At 36.2% G+C, this 24111-nt stretch overlaps 1 protein-coding gene across 1 annotated transcript in view; it reads right to left on the bottom strand.

The window, feature by feature from the left end:
* The window catches only part of MORC1 (MORC family CW-type zinc finger 1), a 173867-nt gene that overhangs the window by 127353 nt on the left and 22403 nt on the right, over nt 1-24111 (bottom strand). Inside the window, 2 exon segments of the mRNA XM_021070415.1 lie at nt 18168-18273; nt 21210-21369. Coding sequence (XP_020926074.1) covers nt 18168-18273; nt 21210-21369 — 266 coding nt within the window.

Raw genomic sequence — 24111 nt, 5'->3', positions numbered from 1 at the left:
CCATGTGAATACCCTGGATGTTTGTTAGGCAGATGATTATAATTTTACTTCTGCCTAGAATGCCATATGTCACTCTCAGGGAAGAACAGAAGACACCTCAGAAATGCACAGCATAAGAAAAGTGTCTCACTTTTTTTTTAGTTACAAAATGATGTACAACAAAGACAGCCATTGTAGCAAACACTGAAAACACCTAAATGTTTGGTTTCTTGTTCGATTTTGAACTTCAGATGCATCGGTTGATCTAACCATAGCCGTAATTCCTCAGCATGTTGTCACCACTGGTCCACTCAAGATCCCTCTCCTTTGCTTTATTTCACTCTTTCTTCAACTTTCACTCTCATTTCCCTCCTGAGTAATTATCTATCTTGAAAAGGTTAGTATATACCTTTGAAAGTGTGTAGTGTTATAAAATAGAGTTGTTTTATAAAGAATTATGTGTTTTCTATTTAAATAAATATTACTGGTGCTATAATTCTCATTGTTTCCTATTTTTTCTTTCATGATTATGCTTTTCAAATTTTTCCATGATCAATTAGTTCTTACACATATCATTTCACAGTATGCACCCTCTATATTTCATTTTTTGATTAAAATTACTTATTGAACTCAGATGTACCTAACTCTCTACTTCCATTAGTGATGCACTAACATCCATGAACATGTCCCCACTTAAACTTTCTGGAAAAACAGATCCATGAATGGGGTTATGCAATTTATATCCCCATCAGCAGTGCAAAAATCTTCACTATTCCATATCCTCTTCAATACTTGGTATTATCCACCTTTCTAATTGCTACCATTCAATACTTTTAAAATGATATTTTATTGTTGCTTTAATTTGCATTTCACCCCTTTATAATGAACTTTAACAATTCTTCACATATTTGCTATTTATGCAGACTTCTGAATAGAGATCTCAGACCTGTTAACCCTCCTAGGAATTTTACACATTTGTTTTGGTTTTTCATACTAGGCCTGGTCATATAAGCACTCTCTGCCAAGTATGTATCAAAATTCCAGACTCCCAGAAAAAAAGTAGGCTTTCTGCATAAGCCATACTGTTTGCACAGTCAACACATGGTATCTTCAAGAGATCTAAGGGAAAAAAAAAGACTGTTATTCTCCGCCACCCAGGAACTGCTTCATATATCCATATATCTTTTCCAAGAGGTGTTCTTCTCTTGGTTCCTCCTACATGTCTTTTCCATCTTAAACTTTTCCACAAGTGTCCATATTTCTATTTTTGTCAGTGTCATCGTTCTCTCTCACTTTCTATTTAACTAGCTATGACAAACTCAGAAAGGAAGAGGGGGAGAGCAAACCCTTATCTATTAGGGAAAGTTTTATATTAGTGAGAACTCTTCACCAGCCAGCTTCCCAAAAGCCAGCCAAATGGAAATCTTGCAAACAAGCCTTCTAGTGTTAACCCTTCTACACACACTTACTTTTGAAAATTCCCATTTACTTGTGATAAATAGAATGGCAAAAACTCTTACGTTATTATGATATCAGTGATAGACAAAAAAGGCTAAATGTGAAATACGTAAATACGTAAAATAGGCCACTCAACATCACTTTCAAACATCTTTATGTAATGCATAAGGTCCTTCATGATGTGGACTCCACTTAACTCTCCAGGCTCTTCTCCTGCCAGCTTCAGTCTAGCCATTCAGGATCACATCCGTTCTCCAATATGGGGTTATGCTTTCTTGCCCCTAAGCTTTGGTACATTTAATTCTTTGGCCATTTTCAGTTAGCTCCTCTTCACACTTCAGGAGATCTCACTTTCTCTCGAAGCCTTCCCTTACTCCCCAAGATTGGATGAATCACTCTCCTTCGATGCTCCCCTCCTTCTTCTGTGCCTCCCCATCACAGCACTTACCACTTAGTGGTGTCCTAATTGCCTGTTTCCTTATTTGTACCTCCATAAAAGTGTATATTCCATGAGGCTAGCATCTTTATCAATAAATATTTGTTGAATAAGTGATAAATTATTCAGGACTTCCTTGGCTTCATTTAGAATGAACAACAGAGGGTTCCGTATATAAGACTTTTTAATGATTGATCATCTCTTTGCAAATAAAGCCACTCACTTTGGAAAATCAAACACAAATGTACTAAGTCATCATGGTGTCTTAGGAGATTTAGGGAAAAAACACTGTTACTCGTCATCATCTAGGAACTGCTTCATGTATCTTTTGCAAGAGCTGTTCTTCTCTTGTTTCCTCCTAAATGTCTTTCTCATCTTAAAATTTTCCAGAAGGGTCCATATTTCTATATTTGTCTGTATCATCTTTCTCTTTCAATTTCTATTTAATTGGCTATGATAAACTGAGAAAGGAAGAGAGAAAGCAAACTCCCTAATACACACACACACACACACACACACACACACACACACACACTCGGCATCACAAGACAGACTTGAGAAGAGAGAATTCTAGGTCAGAAACTGGTTTTATATCCTGTGGAAAATAACAGGAGGAGATGGAATACTCTATGTGCTTCTCCCTTAATCAGCAGTGGTTATTCTCAAAAAGTCTCAAATTTAGCCTCCGGCAGTAGCTGTGGCCTCTTTTCTCTGCCAACTATCCACATTGTCCTGCTGCTACTGGAGGTATTGCTCCATAGGCAGCATACCATAGGTGGACTGATGTGTTGGGGCCACCAAACTGTGTTAAAGGCAGGACAGGGGCTGGAAAGAGGGGTCTCATGACCAAGACCACATCTTCCTTATCTACTCATTCAGATGCTCTGTGGCTGGAGTCTGAGAACGTGAATTTTTTAAAGTGATCCAGTGATTTTTTAACTCTACCAGTTTTGAGAACCAGTGCCTGGTAGGTCGACTGGATAGGTGGTAGATAAGGCAGTTTTCCTGAAAGAGTTGTAGAACAATCTCTGGAAGGTATTTGGACTCCAGATTTATTCACACTATGTACACAGACAACAGACTCCCATCCAGCCCAACGACTGAGCTACCTTCCATAGTTGAGAAAACTCTAAAATGTAGGCTCTAGGAATTCCCGTCATGGTTCTGTGGTTAACGAATCCAACTAGAGCCATGAGGTTGCAGGCTTGATCCCTGGCCTCGCTCAGTGGGTTAAGGATCTGGTGTTGCCGTGATCTGTGGTGTAGGTCGCAGACACGGCTTGGATCCCATGTTGCTGTGGCTCTGGCGTAGGTCAGGGGCTGCAGCTCCAATTCGACCCCTAGCCTGGGAACTTCCATATGCCACAGGAGCAGCCCAAGAAATAGCAAAAAGACCAAAAAAAAAAAAAAATGCAGGCACTAAACTAAATTAGATCCCTTTTGGAATTTATCTCAGAAGTGCCATATTTCTATTCATGAAAATATTGGATATTATAACCAAAACTAGTTTTCTAGATGTATTGCTGAAGCAAAATAAGGGATTTCTTGAAGTTGAAATTAAGAAGGCCTATATTATTTTGAATATAAAGAAGTACACAAAGATTTTTAACTAGGTGAAGTTCTGAACTATAAAGCAGGCTACCAAATTTAATCTTGCGGTAGATTATATTTAAGAGAAATGTCAACTCAAAGAGGTAATTTAAAAGAAAAGTTACAAGTTACGCAAAGTAATCAAAGTGCTTCTGGTTTAACCACAGCATAGCAAGCAGCACATTATAACAATTTGAAGCTGTAACTTTTGATGTGTTCCCAAGCCAGCTCAGTTAAGACATAAACTAGAGACATTATGGAATTCTGCCCAATGACTGTCAATTTAGAAACACACTGGCAACGTGGCACCTAATTTCAAACCATTACTTAGCACAAAATTTCAACTCCGTTACTCTGTACTATATCATTACTTTCAGAGCTGTTTTTTTGGCTGGGTTCCTCTAGTTGCCTAAAATCCTAAACTGTAATGAATTCCAGGACCACAACAGGCCTCTTGAAGACAGCCATTGCCATGATGCCTTTTGACTACAGAATCCATGTTTTCTTTCATTTTCTTGTGAAGTTGAATATGTAAAATAGTCATAATGTTAAAAAGATAATAAGTAATTGAAAGCAACATGGGCGCAAGGAAACCACATGCATAACAGACCAGGTAAAATGGTCATATGACCCTGGCCCCCAAAAAAGGAAATCAGGAAAAATGCTGTAGGAGTTAACAAGTCTTCAGAGTTTGGATGTCAAAAAAGATTTCAAAGATAACAGAAGCATTTTAAAAATTTTCCTAAAACTTCCTCTCTCATCCCAATAGAGAGCCCCAATGATCATCAGGGATGGAGGACCATAGACGCCACTTCTGAGAGTGTCAGCACCTTCCAATGAAAGTATCTGCAATACCCTTAGAAAATGAGACAGGAACTAGATAGGAGTTCCCACTGTGGCTCAGTAGTAATGAACCTGACTAGTATCCATGAAGGCATAGATTTGATCCCTGGCTCCACTCGGTGGGTTAAGGATCTGGCATTGCTGTGAGCTGTGGTATAGGTTGCAGATGCAGCTCGGACATCATGTTGCTGTGGCTGTGGCTGGCAGCTACAGCTTCAATTCGACCCCTAGCCTGGGAACTTCCATACGCTGCAACTGCAGCCCTAAAAAAAAAGAAAAAAAAAAAAAAAAGAAAAAAGAAGAAAAAGAAAGAAAGAAAATTACCACCTAGACACTGACATTCAATTTGGTTTACCTTAATTCATTTGTTGCTTGCTATGTACCAGGCATTGATCTGGTTTACAGAGCATTACAGTAAGTTCTAAAAAGAAGCATTGTAGGAAAAGAAGAATTGAGGGAATTAAAATGCATTAGAATTTCCATGCACTCAGAATTGTGCCTAATCTATTTCTATAATATATATATTATGTATATGATGCTATAGCTTCATTTTATAGATGAGAACACTGAAGTTAAGAGACTATAAATAACTTAACACTAACATGAAAGCTCTCTCCACAGAATTCAAGCCACTTGGGGGTGGAAATATTTGTCCGTTTTGTTCCCTGATATATCCCCAGCTCCTAAAAGAAGGCTTGACAGTCATACTCAATAAATATCCACTGAACAAGTGAATGTAAAATGAATCTATCTATAGTAGAAGAACTAGAATTTGAGACAAGTTCTAAGCAACTACAAAGTCCTCTCTTTTTATAATACCCCCCACCTCTGTCCTTCTAAGGTTGATTGGTTTGAAGTACAGCATTGCAGTGTAACTTGGAGCACTGAGAGTCAGATGATGGACTCAGGCAGCCCCACCTCCAGTGCCCCTACCTGCTTATAAGCCTGAGGTTCTGGTTCCTTCAACTTAATTCGCAGAATAGGACCCAAGGATCTGGTGGCCACATTGTAAATCAACTATACTTTAATAAAACAAAGAGTAGTGAAAGTAAAAAATGAAGTAATAAGACCACATATTTTTCAAGGAAGTTCTACCAAATCTATAGGTAAATAAAAGATTCATTTTATACAAACTCTTTCAAGTCAACAAAAGAGAAGAAAAACTCCCCTACTCATTCTACTATATTCTATATACCAATACTAAATAAGACAGGGATAATAAAAGTGTAACTATAGCCAGTCTCATGTGTAAGCATAAAGGCAAAAGAAATATTAAATACAGTACTAGCAAAATTGACACAATGAATCATAAACTGGTTGGGATTATTTGAGCAGTGAAAGGATGGCTCAACACCATAAACTCTAATACAATAATACATTGCTTTAACAGATTAAAGGAAAAAACTAAACTAAACCACTCAATGGTTATCAAAAAATTAACTAAAATTTATTACCTGGGAGCTGGAGCAAGATGGCGGAGGAGTAAGAGATCACGCACACCTCTCACAAACACATCAAAAAAAAACACATTTACATGTAAAACGACTCATACAGAACATCAACTGAATGTGCGCAAAAGAACTTAAACCTCCAAAAAGGGCAAGAAACTCTTGGCATAACTGGGTAGAACAAAAGAAAAAGAGAGAGAGAAAAGGAATCAGGACAGGACTGGCATTCCTGAGAGGGAGCCGTGAAGGAGAAAAGAAACCCACCTTCTGGGAAGCCACCTAAACTGACAGAAAGATCAGCCGAGCTGGAGGGACCTCAAAGTTGCCAAGAAAAGCACAGCACCTGGACTGAGATCAGCAAAGTGAGAGCCACAGAGATCATCTGAACCACTGGTCCGGACACCACAGCCTTAGACGCTCGGGTTGGGGCAGGGTGCTAAGACTTATGCTACAGAGGTCAGTCCTGGGGAGAGGACTGTGATTGGCAGTGTGGAGATAGTCTAAGGGGCTAAGGAGCAGTGTACCACAGGCAGGAGAGCAGTACAGCATGAGCTGGGGAGGGGAACACAACAGTAGAGGGAACCAGGGAGAAGGTCTGGACCCACAGGAGTGGCAAGATATATTTAAAATTCTGAAAGGAAAAAAATTGCAACCTAGAATACTCTATCCTGCAAGAATATCATTTAAAATAAAAAGGGAAATAAAGAATTTCTCCAACAAAAAAAAGCTAAAAGAGTACAGCAATACTAAACCCACTCTAAAAGAAATACTGAAAGGGCTTCTCTAAATTAAAAAAAAAAAAAAAAGTAAGAAGAATTAGAATGGTGGAAACCACAATTGGAAAGCAATCACTTAAGTAAGCCAGCATACAGAGCCAAACATGAAGATGTTGAAAAAAAAAAAAAAAAAAAAAAAAAAAAAGACATCAAAATCATACAATGTGGGGAAGGAAAATAAGAAAATATAGATTATTTTTTTTTATTTTAAGGAGGAGTTCCCATTGTGGCTCAGTGGTTAATAAATCCAACTAGGAACCATGAGGTTGCAAGTTCAATCCCTGGCCTCGCTCAGTGGGTTAAGGATCTGGCATTGCTGTGAGCTGTGGTGTAGGGTGCAGATGCGGCTCAGATCCCATGTTGCTGTGGCTCTGGCATAGGCTGGTGGCTACAGCTCCGATTCAACCCCTAGCCTGGGAACCTCCATATGCCATGGGAAGTGGCTCTAGAAAAGGCAAAAAGACCAAAATAATAATAATAATAATAATAATAATGTGTTTGAGCCTATATGACTATCAGGCTAAAGCAAGCAGATATAGGAAGGGGTTAACATACTTAAAAAACAGGGCAATCACAAATCAAAACTGAACATTACATTTACAAAAACTGAAAAGTACTCAAGCATAAAATAAATAGAAACCATCCAACCAAAAAAAGAAAAGAAGAGAAACATAGAATCAACTTAAAACAAGGTTTAAAATGGCAATAAATACATATCATTCAACAATGACCTTAAATATCAATGGACTGAATGCTCCAATCAAAAGACACAGAGGAGCAGATTGGATAAAAAAGCAAAAACCTTCAATTTGCTGTCTACAAAAAACTCACCTTAGAGCAAAGGACACACAGATTGAAAGTGAGGGGAATGGGAAAAGATATTTCATGGCAATGAACAAGACAGGAAAGCAGGAGTTGCAATACTCACATCAGACAAAATGGACTTTAAAACGAAGGCCATACAAAAAGATAAAGAAGGACACTATTGAATGGTTAAAGGATCCATTCAAGAAGAGGATATTACAACCATCAATATATATGCCCCTAATATAGGAACACCCAGATACCTACAACAAATACTAACAGACATAAAAGGAGAAACTGATGAGAATACAGAATAGGAGACTTTAACACCCCACTCACATCAATGGACAGATCGTCTAGACAGAAAAGCAACAAGGCAACAGAGATCCTAAAGGACACAATAGAAAAGTTAGACTTAATTGACATTTTCAGGACATTACATCCAAAAAAAAATCAGCATACACATTCTTCTCAAGTGCACATGGAACATTCTCAAGAATTGATCACATACTGGGGCACAAAGCTAACCTCGACAAATTTAAGAATATAGAAATTATTTCAAGTATCTTATCTGACCACAATGGCATGAAACTAGAAATCAACCACAGGAAAAGAAATGACGAAAAACTTACTACATGGAGACTAAACAACATGCTACTAAAAAACCAATGGGTCAATGAGGAAATCAAGAAGGAAATTAAAAAATACCTCGAGACAAATAATAATGAAGACATAACCACTCCAAATCTATGGGATGCTGCAAAAGAAGTGCTCAGAGGTAAATTCATAGCAATACAGGCCTTCCTCAAAAAAGAAGAAAAATCTCAAATTGACAACTTAACCCACCACCTAAATGAATTAGAAAAAGAACAAAGTCTAAATCCTAAAGTCAGCAGAAAGAAGGAAATCATAAAGAACAAAGAGGAAATCAATAAAATAGAGATCAAAAAAAGAATAGAAAAAAAACCCAATAAAACCAAGAGCTAGTTCTTTGAAAAGGTAAACAAAATTGACAAACCTCTGGCTAGACTCACTAAGAAGAGAGAAAAAAACCCAAATAAACAAAATAAGAAATGAAAAAGGAGAAGTCACAATGGATACTAGAGAAATACAAAAAAAAAAAAAAATGGAGAATACTATGAACAATTACATGCCAACAAATTTGACAACCTAGAAGAAATGGACAACTTTCTAGAGACTTACAGCTTGCCAAAACTGAATCAATAAGAAATAGATCAACTGAACAGACTGATCACTAGAAATGAAATGGAATATGTCATAAAAAACACTCTCTACAAATAAAAGTCCAGGACCAGATGGTTTCACAGGCGAATTCTACCAAACATACAAAGAAGAACTTACACCCATCCTCCTTAAACTTTTTCAAAAGATTAAAGAAGAAGGAACACTCCCAAAGACATTCAACGACACCACCAACACCCTAATTCCAAAACCAGACAAAGATACCACCAAAAAAGAAAACTAGAGGCCAATATCTTTGATGAATATAGATACAAAAATTCTCAACAAAATTTTAGCCAACTGAATCCAACAACATAAAAAAAAGATCATACACCACGATGAAATGGGATTCATCCCAGGTTCACAAGGATGGTTCAATGTACACAAATCAATCAATGTCATACATCACATTAACAAAAGAAAAGTCAAAAACCACATAATCATCTCAATAGATGCAGAAAAAGCATTTGAAAAAGTACAACATCCATTCATGATCAAAACTCTTACCAAAGTGGGTATAGAGGAAACACACCTTAACATAATAAAAGCCATTTATAACAAACCCACAGCAAATATAATACTCAGTGGAGAAAAGCTGAAAGTCTTCCCACTAAAATCAGGAACAAGACAAGGATGTCCACTCTCACCACTGTTATTCAACATAGTACTAGAAGTCCTAGCCATAGCAATCAAACAAACAAAAGAAATAAAAGACATCCAAATAGGAAGAGAAGAGGAAAAACTGTCACTATATGCAGATGACATGATACCATGTATAGAAAACCTCAGGACTCAACCCAAAAACTACTCAAACTGATCAACAAATTCAGCAAAGTAGCAGGATATAAGATTAACATTCAGAAATCAGTCACATTTCTGTATACCAACAATGAAATATTAGAAAAGGAATACAAAAATACAATGCCTTTTAAAACTGCACCATAAAAAAACAAATACCTAGGAATGCACCTAACCAAGGAGCTAAAAAATTTATATGCTGAGAACTACAAAACATTAATCAAGGAATTTAAAGATATAAACAAATGGAAAGATCCCATGCTCCTGGGTTGGAAAAAAGAATATTGTAAAAATGCCCATACTACCCAAAGCAATCTACAGATTCCATGCAATCCCTATCATAATTACCCATGACATTTTTCACAGAACTAGAACAAACAATCCAAAAATTTATATGGAACCACAAAAGACCCAGAATTGCCAAAGCCATTCTGAAGAACAAAAACCAAGTAGGAAACATAATTCTCCCAGACTTCAGGCAATATTACAAAGCCACAGTCATCAAGACAGCGTAGTACTGGTACCAAAACTGACAGATAGACCAATGGAACAGAATAGAGAACCCAGAAATAAACCCAGGCACCTATGGTCAATTAATCTTTGACAAAGGAGGCAAGAATATAAAATGGGAAAAAGACAATCTTTTCAGCAAGTATTACTGGAAAACCTGGACAGCTGCATGCAAATCAATGAAACAGGAACACACCCTCACACCATGCACAAAAATAAACTCAAAATGGCTGAAAGACTTAAATGTAAGACAAGATATCACCAAACTCCTGGAAAAGAACATAGGCAAAACATTCTCTGACATCAACCTCAGAAATGTTTTCTCAGGTCAGTTTCCCAAAGCAACAGAAATAAAACCAAAAATAAACCAGTGGGACCTAATCAAACTTATAAGCTTTTGCACAGCAAAGGAAACCAAAAAGAAAACAAAAAGACATCTTACAGAGTGGGAGAAAATAGTTTCAAATGATGTAACTCACAAGGGCTTAATCTCAAAAATATACGAACAACTTATACAACTCAACAGCAAAAAAGCCAACAACCCAATTGAAAATGGGCAAAAGACCTGAATAGACATTTCGCCAAGGAAGATGTACAGATGGCCAATAAGCACATGAAAAAATGCTCAACATCACTGATTATTAGAGAAATGCAAACCAACACTACCACGAGAATGGCAGACTATTGCCTTTGGAATGAATTAGCAATGAGATCCTGGTGTGTAGCACTGGCAACTATGTCTCGTCACTTATGATGTAGTATGATAATGTGAGAAAAAAGAATGTATGCATGTATGTGTAACTGGGTTACCATGCTGTATAGCAGAAAATTGACAGAACAGTGTAAACCAGCTATAATGGAAAAAAAAAATCATTATATACATAAAAAAAAAATTATTACCCGTTTCCTGATGGGGAAAATAAATAAAAGGCACTCAACAAACAAGAAATAAGTGACTTCCTCAGTTTGACAAAAGGCTTTGATTCAAAAAAATAATAACTAGAAAAGATATCATTCCTAATCATTAAACATAAAATAATTTCATTAAGACAAAAACAAGACAAAAATGTATGTCTACTATTACCATTTCTATTTAACTAGCTAATTAGTTAAAACAAGAACAAAAAAAAGAAACAAGTATAAGAGAAATACACAAACCTATCACCATTTGCAAATAAAAACCATAAAGAAAATGTAACTAAAAACTTAGAATAAAACAGTTCAGTAAATGGTGAAATATAAAGTTAACAGGCAAAAAAAACAATGACTTTATTACCTTAACACTAATGAATAAGTAAAACTTTATTACCTTAACACTAATGAATAAATAACCAGAAAAAGCAATGGAGGGAAACAAAAGTCTTACTGAATGCCAAGAAGAGTCAGAAAATACCCATGAATAAACCTAGCAAGAAATACACAAGACCCACATGAAGAAATAATAATAGCTAACAATTACTGAGTACATACTATATGCCAAGAAGTATTTTAAGTGCTTTTTACAACATATATCGCTTGATCTTCACAACCGTGTGATATAAGACTATTATTATTACTATTATTTTCAAATGAATAAATTGAGGCTCTATGAGGTTACTACCTTCCTCATGATAACACAGCTTGTAGAACATAAACTAAATTCAAACAGTCTAACTACCAAAGCTCTGTTCTTAATTACTATGCTATACTATGGTGTTATAAAACTCCACTCGACTAATAAGAACCAAAACATAAATATGCTAGTTCTCTTCCAGTGGACTGGCAATCAAAAGCCTAAGAATTTTTATAATAAAAATTGAAAAGCTGATTTAAAAAATTCACATAGAAAAGAACATCTACAAGAAGAGCAAAAAAAATTTTTTTAAGTTTAGGGGTAGTTATCTTACCAAATATAAAAATACATTATAAGAGCTATAAAAATTAAAATTTTCTAATGTGGCAGGAATAAAAAAATACATTAGTGAAAAGAAATAGATATTTAAAAACAGATCCATGTACCGTAGGAACCTAGTTTTTAGTAACAATGCATTTCAAATAAGTAGAAAAGGTTGAACTATCTTACAAAAGCTATATCCATGCAAACTATTATAGTTGGAATGGATAAGCAGTGAGATCCTGCTGAATAATATAGGGACTATATCCAATAACTTGTGATGGAACATGATGGAGGATAATGTGAGAAAAAGAATGTATGTATATATGTAACTGGGTCACTTTGCTGTACAGAAGAATCTGACAGAACATTGTATATCAACTATTATAATTTTTTAATTAAAAAGTTTTAAAAGAGGCCATATCCATGAGGAAAAGAGGAAATTAATCTCTCCTTCCCCCATGCACACACACTTTATACCACGTACAAAAATTTCAGTTATTACTTATAACTGCATGTGAGTCTACAATTATCTCGATAAACATTTTAATTTTAAATATGTCAGGTTTCAGATAGGAGAAAATATTTTCCTCACTTAAATTTAACATCCAAAGTATTAACAGCTAGACTAAACTTAATATTCCTAAAAATCAATAAGAAAAACTATATGATAGAAATATAAGAAAAATAAACAAAAAAATTATAGAAGCAAAGTAAGTGTTCAAAAAACATGAAAATATACTCAGCTTTGTCAATAATCAGGAGAGAACTACTGCAGAGAAATACTTAATTTACCTTGTAAATTTTTTCAAAGTAACAAAAGTTTATTATCTCACAGTTCTAGAGGCTAGAAGTATTAGATAAAGTTAGCATAGTTGGTATTTCTAAGGGCTGTGAGGAAAAATCTGTTCCATGACTTTTGCCTAAGTTCTGGTATGTTGCTACCTAGCAAAATTTTTAAAGATTGAATATATCAAAGCTTGGTGAAAAAGAGACTAAGGGCCTTGAGAAAATTCACACTGTTGGTTGCATGTACAGAAAATTTTAGCTTTTGGCACAGTACTTTAGCACTATCTACTTAAGTTTAAAATTACTACCACTTAATCTATTAACAATATAACCTATAATAACAGTATTATTTCTGAGAATACTAAAGAAATACCTGTATTTATGACCCAAAATGCAAGTATAAAGGTCAGTATTGTTAAATGAGTAAAAAAGTGAAGTCCCATCAATAGAGAAGTATTGATGTACAGTATCACATTATATAGCATAATGCATAATAACTGAATATTATGCAAAATTGTTACACACCAACATATAGTAATTGATTATTATACAGCCATTTCAAAAATTAGGTATATCGTTTTAAGAAGAGCCATCTTTTAAAATGAAATATAGCATTATCTTATAGAGCAACAAGGGTTTCTGGGAGTAATGGCTGATTGCAGTGTTACAGCAAAGAAAAAAGAAGTGTAATATGAGCCTGGAACACCCTGTGGTTCCAGCGAGTACAAAAATGTCCAAAAATGATGACGACAGATGAAAAGAACATACGATTCAGTTCAAATAGGCTCCCACTCGCCAAATTTAGGACAACTTTTGCCACAAAATTTATATTAATGGTGATGGGTTAGAGTCTAGGATAAAAAGAATAAAAAAAACTCCATGGATCCTTATAGCATATAGAGGAAGAATAAGAGGTTGAAAGATAAAACAAGTGTGGTAAAATATTTACATTTGTGGAATCTGAGTGAATTCTTTGTATTACTTTTGCAATCCTTTTCAAAAGTCTAAATTATTCCAAAAGAAAAAGTTTAAAAAAGTTTGAGTTTAATATAAACTGAAAAATACTGGGGGGAAAAAAGAGATGGAATATTTAAAAACTCAAGTTTCAGAGTAATTTCTTTTTTCTTTTTTTTTTTTTTGGTCTTTTTGCCATTTCTTGGGCCGCTCTTGTGGCATATGGAGGTTCCCAGGCTAGGGGTCGAATCAGAGCTGGAGCCACCAGCCTACACCACAGCCACTGCAACGCGGGATCTGAGCTGCGTCTGCAATCTGTACCACAGCTCATGGCAATGCCAGATCCTTAACCCACTGAGCAAGGCCAGGGATCAAACCTGCAACCTCATGGTTCCTAGTCAGATTCGTTAACCACTGAGCCATGACGGGAACTCCTCCTCAAGTTTCAGAGTAATTTCTACAGAAGAAGTGAGATTAAGGGCACTGGGATTAAAAATGAGGAAGCACTATTACACTGATCTGTGTGTTTATAGAGATTTGAATAGTTTTCAGTAAACTATGTACCACCCCACTCTCTGCCCCCAAAGAATAATGCCCCTGGAACAGGTCATGGACCACCAGGTAAACAAGGAAGAGTGAGATGTAGGAGAGAGTAAAGAAAACTAACATGTGGATCCACGATTTTATGGCATTATCTTACATGAAATTTTAAAATCTTAATTATGAAATAATCATTTCATACATCTATAGAAGGCATTATATGTCTTATGAATGAAATTTAAAACACTGAATTATAGAATTCTAACCCCACACCTGACAACTACATAAAACTGTCTGGGTAAGGAATGCTGAAGTAGAATTACAATCCTGTAGATTTTGCAGATGCCAATTTAGACTAACCACATCTGACGTAATGATGGGCACTGACTCATTTTAAAACCCTCCACCAGCCTGTCATCTTCCATTTGCTTAATCCCACTGCACTCCATCAATACAGGACCTTTAAAAATGACTCTAAATTTTAACCATCTCTGTGACTGGGACAGAACATTATTAAGAGCCACCAGTGAGAAACAAAAAACGGATGAGCTTGATTCTGTTTTGCACAAATGGACTACTTCAAAGGGAAAAAAATACAACTTGGTGAGGGGAAAAAAGTTACAAAGGTTTGAGGTGTGTGACTTGATCTAGAGTTCCAAAAATTACCACAGCATAAATTAATAAACAAAATTGTCTAAGCAGGCCCTAAAGAAACATCTTGTTTTCTGTTACTCATTTTCTTTAATATTCAGTATTCTCAGCCCTTCCCTACCCCTATATTTTGTTCCAAACTCTTGATTTTTTTTTTTTATTTCTTACAAAACTATTTTTCATGTCATCCCCTTCCCTTTCCAGGAAATTTGCCTGCATTTAACATGATATAAATCAAAACAATTCTTTACCTGAATATACAACGCGTTTTCTACATATCACCTTGGAATCTCTGTATGCTTCCCTGGCACTCTCCACTTACCACATTCGCAGATTCAAACTCCAGTTTAATACCTCACACGTTAAATGCAAACTTCCACCTCATCTGCAGTCTGAAATTCTGAGATGACTCTTACCGATCTACATATTTTTTTTAAGTGAAAACAGGTGGTCTCTAGACTGACATTGCCAAAGCACATGCCACTGCCCCTGTACTTGAACATCACTCCTAATGATATTTTCATGAGGTTATTGTCATCTCCAAACAAGGCCCTGTCAGTAGTCGGATTACTACTAGTAGAGCCTTAGCCCAAAGCAGAAAGATGAAGGGTTTTGACTGCTAAGTTTAAAACTGATGCCAAGTATTCGCAAGAACTATATGAAAGCTCAGACCCTTTGAATCAATAGTTCCCTTCCTGGGAATCCATCTCAAGAAACCAATTCAAAAGAATTAAAAAATATATATCTATGAATATGTTTACTTCAACTCTATCCAAAAAAACAGGAAGTATTATGTAAATTACGATGAATCAGCTCAAGGGCCACTTATCAAGAAACCACTATGAAATGAGGCTTACTAAGACTACATAACAAGAGTTCCCTGGAGATCTAGTGGTTAAGGATACGGTGTTGTCACCCCTGTGGTGCAGGCTCAATCCCTGGTCTGGGAACTTCCACATGTTGCAGGCATAGCCCAAAAACAACAACAACAGCAAAAAGAAAAAAAAACCACAAAAAAACCTGCATAACTTAAAGTGTAGAAATGAATCATAAATGAAAGAAGAAAAATGAGAAATTGTACTTAAGAAACACTGGAATGGGATAATATAAATTAGGAATTATGATATAGAAATTATCTTCCTCAAAAAATTTAAAAATATTGTTTCATTTTTGATTTTACAATAAACAAAATTGGAAGAAAATAAAAAAATACCAGAAAACCTCTTCTCTGCAGCCAAAAACCTGAAAACTTGGATTTTCCTACTTCTATGTAGAAAATCAAATTATTTTCAGAGTCAGCAGGACTACACTATCTAAGACTAAAGGTGAAAATTACACAGTTCCAAGGTTTGAAACTTGTTTTGGACAGATGTAAAATCATGCTAGTTGCTTTGAGGGGATACAATAATCAGAAGAAAAAGAAATGATTAGTGGGGAAAAAAAGTTGTTATAAAACCGTTTGTTCTTGAAACTAAGATTATATAAACTATACTTGATTAGAAGTTCAAATATCATAAGTCCTAATGGAAGAGGAGTCAGATAAAGATCCACCTTGGACCAGATGTATTCTTTCAGCCCCAAGAGTGAGTGTTTTTCTAGTCCCTTGGCGAAGAGGAGTTAGGTGTTACTGTCAGAATCCACTGACTTTTCAAAGGAGAAAACTACAGTGGCATTTATCACTTCACCCCAAGAGGTACTACCGTTGTCCCTTCTTGGCACTAGGGTGATACTCATACCAGAAGCCATGAGAAGTATCTTTGGTATAGAAAGTACATCTCCTCTTTATAATAATCCTTCCTCATAAAATCCCATCCTTGTCTTTAAAAAATTTTTGTCTTTGAAGTATGAAAAAACTTGCTGAAAAATCAAACAAAAAATTCCAAGATGGTCAACGTTCCAGAGTGAAACTGTACATGTCCTGGTTCTGATCCATTTTCTTTATTTTGTAATTAACTGCCTAAGTGGCTTAAGAAGCTTCTGGCTTCATTAAACAATCTAGAAACAGTAAGAATGTTTCCCAAAGAATTAACTGTCAAATTATTCCTCTAATAATGTATTATTTCCTGATGCTAGTGTTGAAATGCCAAGGCACACTGACAGAGAACTATTTGAAAATTTGAACTCAAAGCTTTTAAACAGTATTAAACATTGGTTTTGGAACCAGCTGTTGAGCAAAAAGGCAAGGTCAGCCAGCAAAAAAAGGAGGAAATAGTATTGGAGGTGATAGTAACTTCTCTGGGCCTCCTTTCTGATATTGACATTGTTAATGTTAGCAAAAAAGTCCCCAACATTTGTAGAACATTAATTAGGCTGGACATTTTCTGCAAGAGGAAAAAACCCTCCATTTCTACGTAAATTAATAATTCCACATGTTAGAATGAAACGAAAAAAATATATAAATTAGAAAAAAATAAAAAAGATAAGTGTATTATCAAACATTAAACTTTCTAACTGGGGAAAGGACTTTCAAAATTTCACCGCCAAGGAAAAAGAAAAGGAAGTTCTCTACTCTGATGTGATTACTTGGGTCTCAATATCTTAGTTTAAAGCCCTCTGTCCAATGTGATAGCTACTGGCCAATTGGGCACTAGTCCAAACTGGTAGGTGCTATATGTGTAAAACATACACTGGATTTCAAAGATTACAATGAAAAAAAACAAAAACAAATGTAAAACATCTTGATGTTTTCCATATTGAAATTGAAAATATATATACATATATATCAGATAAGATAAAAGCATTACTAAAATTAATTTTACCCATTTTTACTTTTCTTAATGTTGCTACTAGAAAATTTAAGATGACATACATGGTTCAGATTTGTGGCTCTCATTACATTTCTACTGAACAACACTGGTTCATGAAACCAATCAGATTGGATTAAATTTCTTTAAAGTCCCTTCTAACTCTGCATTGTGACACAAAGAGGCTACAGGTTTAAGCTAATTAAGCTTCACATACAAAATTACTTTAGAGAAAGCTAGGTTTAATCACTATTTCCTGTTTCTCCAGACTTTTTCACCCATGCCCACTACTGCTTTCTCATTGTTTGCTATGGATTCCCAGGCCAAGAAAAACAAATGTGTCCATTTATTTATTTATTTATTCATTTATAAACAGCAAGTATGTAGTTCACAGAGCCATTCTGAATTTCTCTTGGGTTATATTCCTCTGAATCTCCTGGGGAACATAAGAAAAATACTGATTCCTAGGTTTGATGCCTAGAGATTCCAGCTCAGTGGATCTGGGATGAAACAGGATCCTGTACTTCTCAAGAAGCTTCCTAGGTCACTCAGAGCCTCAGTCAGATTTGGGAATCAGCAGTCTAGCCTAACTTACTTCATCCGTGACTGGGGTAGAATGAATTGTTCTAGTGCTAAGGCCCAGTGGCCTCCAACCTGGAACCAGTGCAGGACTCCTAATTCCAGCTCACTGCCACTGTTGAGACACATTCTGTCAAATACATGTGTTACTCACTCCTCAAGAGCTCCAGCCATCAGGATGTCTTCCTTGTCAGTTTTAACATCCAACTCAGGTTCTCCACTGAGCAGAAGTTTCAAGTTATAAATAACCAGCAAAGTACCTAGTGGAAAAATAAATGTTTGACCTGTCAATACTAACTACACTAAGTATTAGTTATGGTGCTGTATTATCTTATCTATGAAATTAGGCCTACAACAGACTAAAATTCCTTCTGTGCTTCAGGAAATAATATGCTTAGATAAGTTTCAAGGTATATGTCTCATAGCAAATTCCACTCTACTAAGGTGGTTGAGTTTTTACAATTCAGTGCTTCTTTTAACTACTTAATTCATTATGTCTTTCAAATTGGATTCTCAGACTTTGGCACTCTTTCCATAATTTGCATTATAAAAACTGCTAGAAGTCTGAACCAAATTTGTTTTATAGGTAAAGCTATCATTTGCAGAACTGAAATGAATGCACATAAGAACAAAGATGAATTTTTGAAATTTGTATAAATATGAAATATTATTTTTAGACTATAAAATTTGTGCTGGTAAACTTTTTCTGTATAGGGCCAGATAATAAATATTTCAGCTTTTGCAGTTGCAGCCCTCTCACAACTACTCACAGTTCAACTCCAAGTTGCAGTGTGAAAGCTGCTTGTACTGAATACCTAAATGAATGACGTGGCTATGTTCCAATAAAAATTTATTTACAATAACAGGTATCAGGCTCATTTGATCTTCAGGCCCTTGTTTGCTGACTCCTGCTCTAAAGCACAGTAAACAAAAAAGTGCAAATTCGTTATGAAGTTTTTTATAATATAAAGACAAGCACTGTCAGAAAAAATAAAAGAAAAACAAATTATACTTTCCTTGGTAGTACTAAAACAGAAGGGAGAACAGCAGAGTGACTAAGAATTTGGATGTGGGAGCCTAAATACCTGTGTCTAAATCTTGGATCAATAAATAAATAAATAAATAAATAAATACATAAATCTTGGATCAACCTGACTTCCCACTGTGGTTCAGCAGTAACAAATCTGACTAGTATCCATGAGGATGCGGGTTCGATCCCTGGCCCTGCTCAGTGGGTTAAAGATGGGCATTGCTGTGAGCTGTGGTGTAGGTCTCAGACATGGCTTGGATCTGGCATTGCTGTGGCTATGGCTATGGCCAGCAGCTGCAGCTCCAGCTCCAATTTGACCCCTGGTTTGGGAACTTCCATATGCCACAGTGTGGCCCTCAAAAGACAAAAAAAACCAAAAAACAAAAAATTCCCACACAACCTTGTATCAACCAGTTACATTTATACAATGACCTTAGGTAAATTGCCTAAACTCTATGAACCTATATTTTCTAATTTATACCATGGAGCTCATGAGGTACTTAAAACACAATCCTTTGTCTGGAGGATTAAATGAGTTATAAAGCATTTAGAAAAGTATCCAGGAAATATTATACCTTTCATAGTATTTATACAAGTATTTCACAATTAGAAGGCAACTAAGAGATTACATTAACTGTTCTTAAAGTATGCTATGCATATGTTAATGAAGGGAATATTTATTTAATTACCACTAGTTTTGCTCTGTGAGAAAAGGAAAAGGATGACATAAAACATCACTTTTATTATCTCCTCTTAGTACCTCTAATGGAGCCACATGTCATAAAATTTACCCAAGGCCATTGTGAACTCTAGCTTGCAAATGAGCAATATCTAAGCCAGCAAGTCTTCAGGCATGTGAGAGGGAAGGGCTGGCTCTTGGCAACTGACTGACAGACATTTCATTGAGATTTCTTAACAGTCTCAATGTTAAAAGTTTGAGGCAAAGGGCATTTTCATTCTATTTGCTTTGCATTTTTATGTACAAAGCCATTCTTTCTGAAACCATAATTCCCCTTGCAGAGCCAATAGACACATAACATTTTTGTTCCTTCATAGCTAATAAACAGGTATTAACTACCTGCTATGAGTGATACATGTTATTTCATTTGTGATTCCTCTGTACATATGTACCACACTCACCCACAAAACACATGAAGAATGTTTTTATCTCAAGATAATCTCATGACTCCCTGTCTCAGTTACTTTGGTCTTTAGTCTTCACTAAATTGTCACTTTCCAGTGAGGCCTTCTGAGTCACCAAGTCTTAAAGTGCAAATCATCCCTCCCATTCCTAATAATTTTTTTTCCCTTTCCGACTTTATTTTTCTCTTTACCACCATCTAACATGGTCTCTATTCTACTTATTTTTCTTATTTATTGTTTTTACCCATCACTAGAATGTAAGCAGGTAGGGATTTTTGTGTCTTGTTCATTGCTGCATTTCCAGCATCTAAAACAGTATCTAGCATGTAGTAGGCATTTAGCATATTTGTGGAATAAATGAATGGATAAACACTCAAAAAGAAATCACTTTTAAACAAAATGCCACCAGTTAGAGAAGAAATTTTAAAGGTAACATGGGCCAAGCCAGAAAAAAATTCTCAGAATTTTGCTGCAAACATAAAAGAGTATTCATATTGAAAGGATTTTAATATGAACATAGCAGAATTTTGCATATAAACATTACAAAAAGCAAAATGCAAATGGCCTTCTTTAGAGTAGGAATCTTTTTGTTTCTAGGAATGAAAAGTGGTAGAAATCTGGAGAAGGACTGGCACAGAAACCTAGATTTGTTCCTTTATAAACTGCTAACTCTTATAAACCCTGAGATCATTTAATCTTGGATGCTGCAGTCAAGCATCACCTGACTTGGTTACATAGTGCAGGGGCTGTAAGATTCCCTGTTGTCAGAGCCTGCAGCATCCTCTTCAGTTTCACAAAGCTCATACAAATACGAACCTTTCTCCCAGTGTCAGGAACCTAAGAGTTATTCCTGCCTGGATTCTCCTAAGACAAAACTTGCATAAATAAAATGAATAACTGCCACATATGAGATTCCATGTGATAGTATAAACAGAAAAAACATGAAATCATATTTATAGTCTTTCATAAGACACTGAAAACAAATACTTCCACATCAAAATTTCAGGGTTTTGATGATCTTACCACATTTCCCATAGATCACATCAAATTGCTGCATCAATTCAGCTTCAGTTTTAAATGGAGAATACTTATAAATTATAGACAATTCCGTTGAGAATTTTTGAAGATTGTCTGTGACAGATTCTCTGGTTTTTGTTAGCCATGAGGGTATTGGAACCACAACCTATGGAAAAAAAAACACATCAATTTACTATGAAATAAACAAGTAAAAACCATCATTCTTTTGCCTTATCCTAATTCAGTTCATTTACCATCCAGCCAAATGATAAGACACCAAGTTAAAAGTCTTTTTCCCCATGTATTCTAGTTTTATAAGGAAGAAGTAAAAACAAACATGTACACTCTTTGTTTTATTCTAAAAATACTCCACTGCAGGAGCTCCCATCATGGCTCAAAGGAAACAAATCTGACTGGTATCCATGAGGACACAGGTTTGATCCCTGGCCTCGCTCAGTGGGTTAAGGACCCAGTGTTGCCATGACCTGTGGTGTAGGTCGCAGATGTGGCTCACATCCTGCGTTGCTGTGGCTTTGGCATAGGCCAGCAGCTTAAGCTCTGATTCGACCCCTAGCTCAGGAACCTCCATATGCCATGAGTGCAGCCCTAAAAAAAAAAAAAAAGACAAATAAATAAATACATACTGCACTTTGCTTTTATAAATAAATAAAGCACTTCACTGTAGAACGTGGGGATGGTTTTATTCTAAAATGTTCCACTGCAGAAAGTGGGCACAGGTGGAATGTACTGAATCATGGCTAGAATGGCAGAGGAAACAACAGTATCAGTATTTTAGGAGTTGAAAAGTAGGTGACAGTATACCACATAAATCAACCCGTGTCAAAAAAGAGAAGACCCAGCCTGATTTACAACTGAGAATCCTCTAAAAGGCTCAGAGATCGATGGCATGAATTCACTCTGGAGGTAGGAAAAAGGAGAAGAGAGGGGGAGAAGCAGCATCTGGATCCCCATCTGGCAAGAGCCCCTCCCCACCTCCACAGGGACTGGATGTTTATTCTCTGGAAAGAGAGGAACAAAGCATGTCTGGATTAGAGGATATACCATGCACAGTTGGCAAGGGACTTAACTGAGATTAGAGGGATTAAATGAAAGTATACATATCGGATGCTGAGAATCCCAAATCTCTTCTCTCATTTGGCTGCCAGAAAGCTGCCAGTCAGGCCCTCAGGCAGAAGGGTATAGCAGCCTTCTTTGAGATCTCTGACCAGTTGAGAAAGAAAGACATAAGGAAAATTACACTAAGGATTCTCCAATAAAACCACCCAGTAGATCTCATTATTGTAAACTGCAGAGCTGCCAAGCCCCACCCATATTCTCAGAGCTTTCAACTGACAGTTTATTGGACTAATATTCAGGATTAACAGCCAGCTAAGAAAATCCTCTAATGTGACAGACAGAGACCAAATAAACAAGCACAGACAAAGCAACTCAGTGGTAAAACAAACAAAACAAACAAAAATAAGAGGAAGATGAAGATTTCAGGGGAAAAAAAAAAATCATAGTATCTTCAGCACTCTAAGAAGAAATAATGTATCCATGAAACAAGAACTAAGTATCTTTAAAAAGGAATGTTGAGATACTAAAAAGAGTCCTTGGAAGTAAAAAAAATTTTATGAAAGAGTTAGAAGATAAATCTTAGAAAAAACCCCAGAAAACAAAACAAAAATATATACATAAAGGACAGAAAATAGGAGAGAAAAGATAAGTAAATTAAAGAACCAGCTCCAGACACACAAGAGCTTAAGAAGAGGTGTTGTAAAGGAGAGAAAAGATAATAAGAATGGATGAAAATCATCAAATGCTACAGGAAAATATCCCAGAATTAGACTGAAAATGTTCAACAATAGATACAAACAGACCGCCCAAAAGCAAAACACCAAGCACTGGGGGAAAAGACCTTCAAAAATAGAGGGAGGGTAACTGGGTCACATAGAAGACTCAGAAATTAAAATGGCTTCAGTGTCTTCAATAACACTAGAAATTACAAAATAATGAAGAAATGCCTTCAAAATCCTGAAAGAAAATACCTTCCAAGAAAAAGTATTAAGCCAAACTATCACTAAGGATTTCCCATTGTGGCTCAGCAGGTTACAAACCCAACCAGTACCCCAGAGGATGCAGGTTCCATCCCTGGCCTCGATCAGAGCGTTAAAGATCCGGCATTGCTGTGAGGTGTGGTGTAGGTTGTAGGTGTGGCTCAGATCCTGATTTGCTGTGGCTGTGGTGTAGGCTGACAGCTAGCCTGGGATTTGACCCCTAGCCTGGCAACTTCCATGTGCTTAGGGTACAGCCCTAGAAAGCAAAAATAAAATAAATATATAAGGTAAGAAAGATAAATAAAAACAAACTATCATTAAGTGTTTGGGCAGGATAAAAACCTTTTACCTGCCTCACATCCACTTGCTGAGAACACTAATGGAGAACACAGCACAGCCAGAGAGGGAGCAAGCTGGGAAAGAAGCCCTGACACAGAAGAGAGGTGAAGAGAACTGCCAGGATGATGGCAGGGGTAAACCCCAAGGTGGTAGCTGACCACCAGCCATGGAAAGCAGGACTGTGAGGGGCAGCACACAAGAAGACTGCAGAGCAGAGTTCTTCGGGAAGGTGGAACTGACAAAATGAAATTGTCTGGCAGGAGTCCAGCATGCCCACTGGTATTAATATGATGATAAAGACATATAAATCCAAGCGAATTTTCAGTGACAGTGATGAGTACACAGACATTAAGAAATTATTACCTACTGATTAAAATTAAAAGTTGGGAACAGGAGTTCCTGTTGCAGCTCAGTAGGTTAAGAACTGGACACAGAGTACATGAGTATGTGGGTTCAATCCCTGACCTAGCTCAGTGGATTAGGCATTGCTGCAAGCTGTGGCACAGGTCAGA

This window comes from Sus scrofa, chromosome 13 (genome assembly GCF_000003025.6).
Source record: "Sus scrofa isolate TJ Tabasco breed Duroc chromosome 13, Sscrofa11.1, whole genome shotgun sequence".
Taxonomy (NCBI): domain Eukaryota; kingdom Metazoa; phylum Chordata; class Mammalia; order Artiodactyla; family Suidae; genus Sus; species Sus scrofa.
This window is presented reverse-complemented; position numbering and strand designations above follow the sequence as displayed.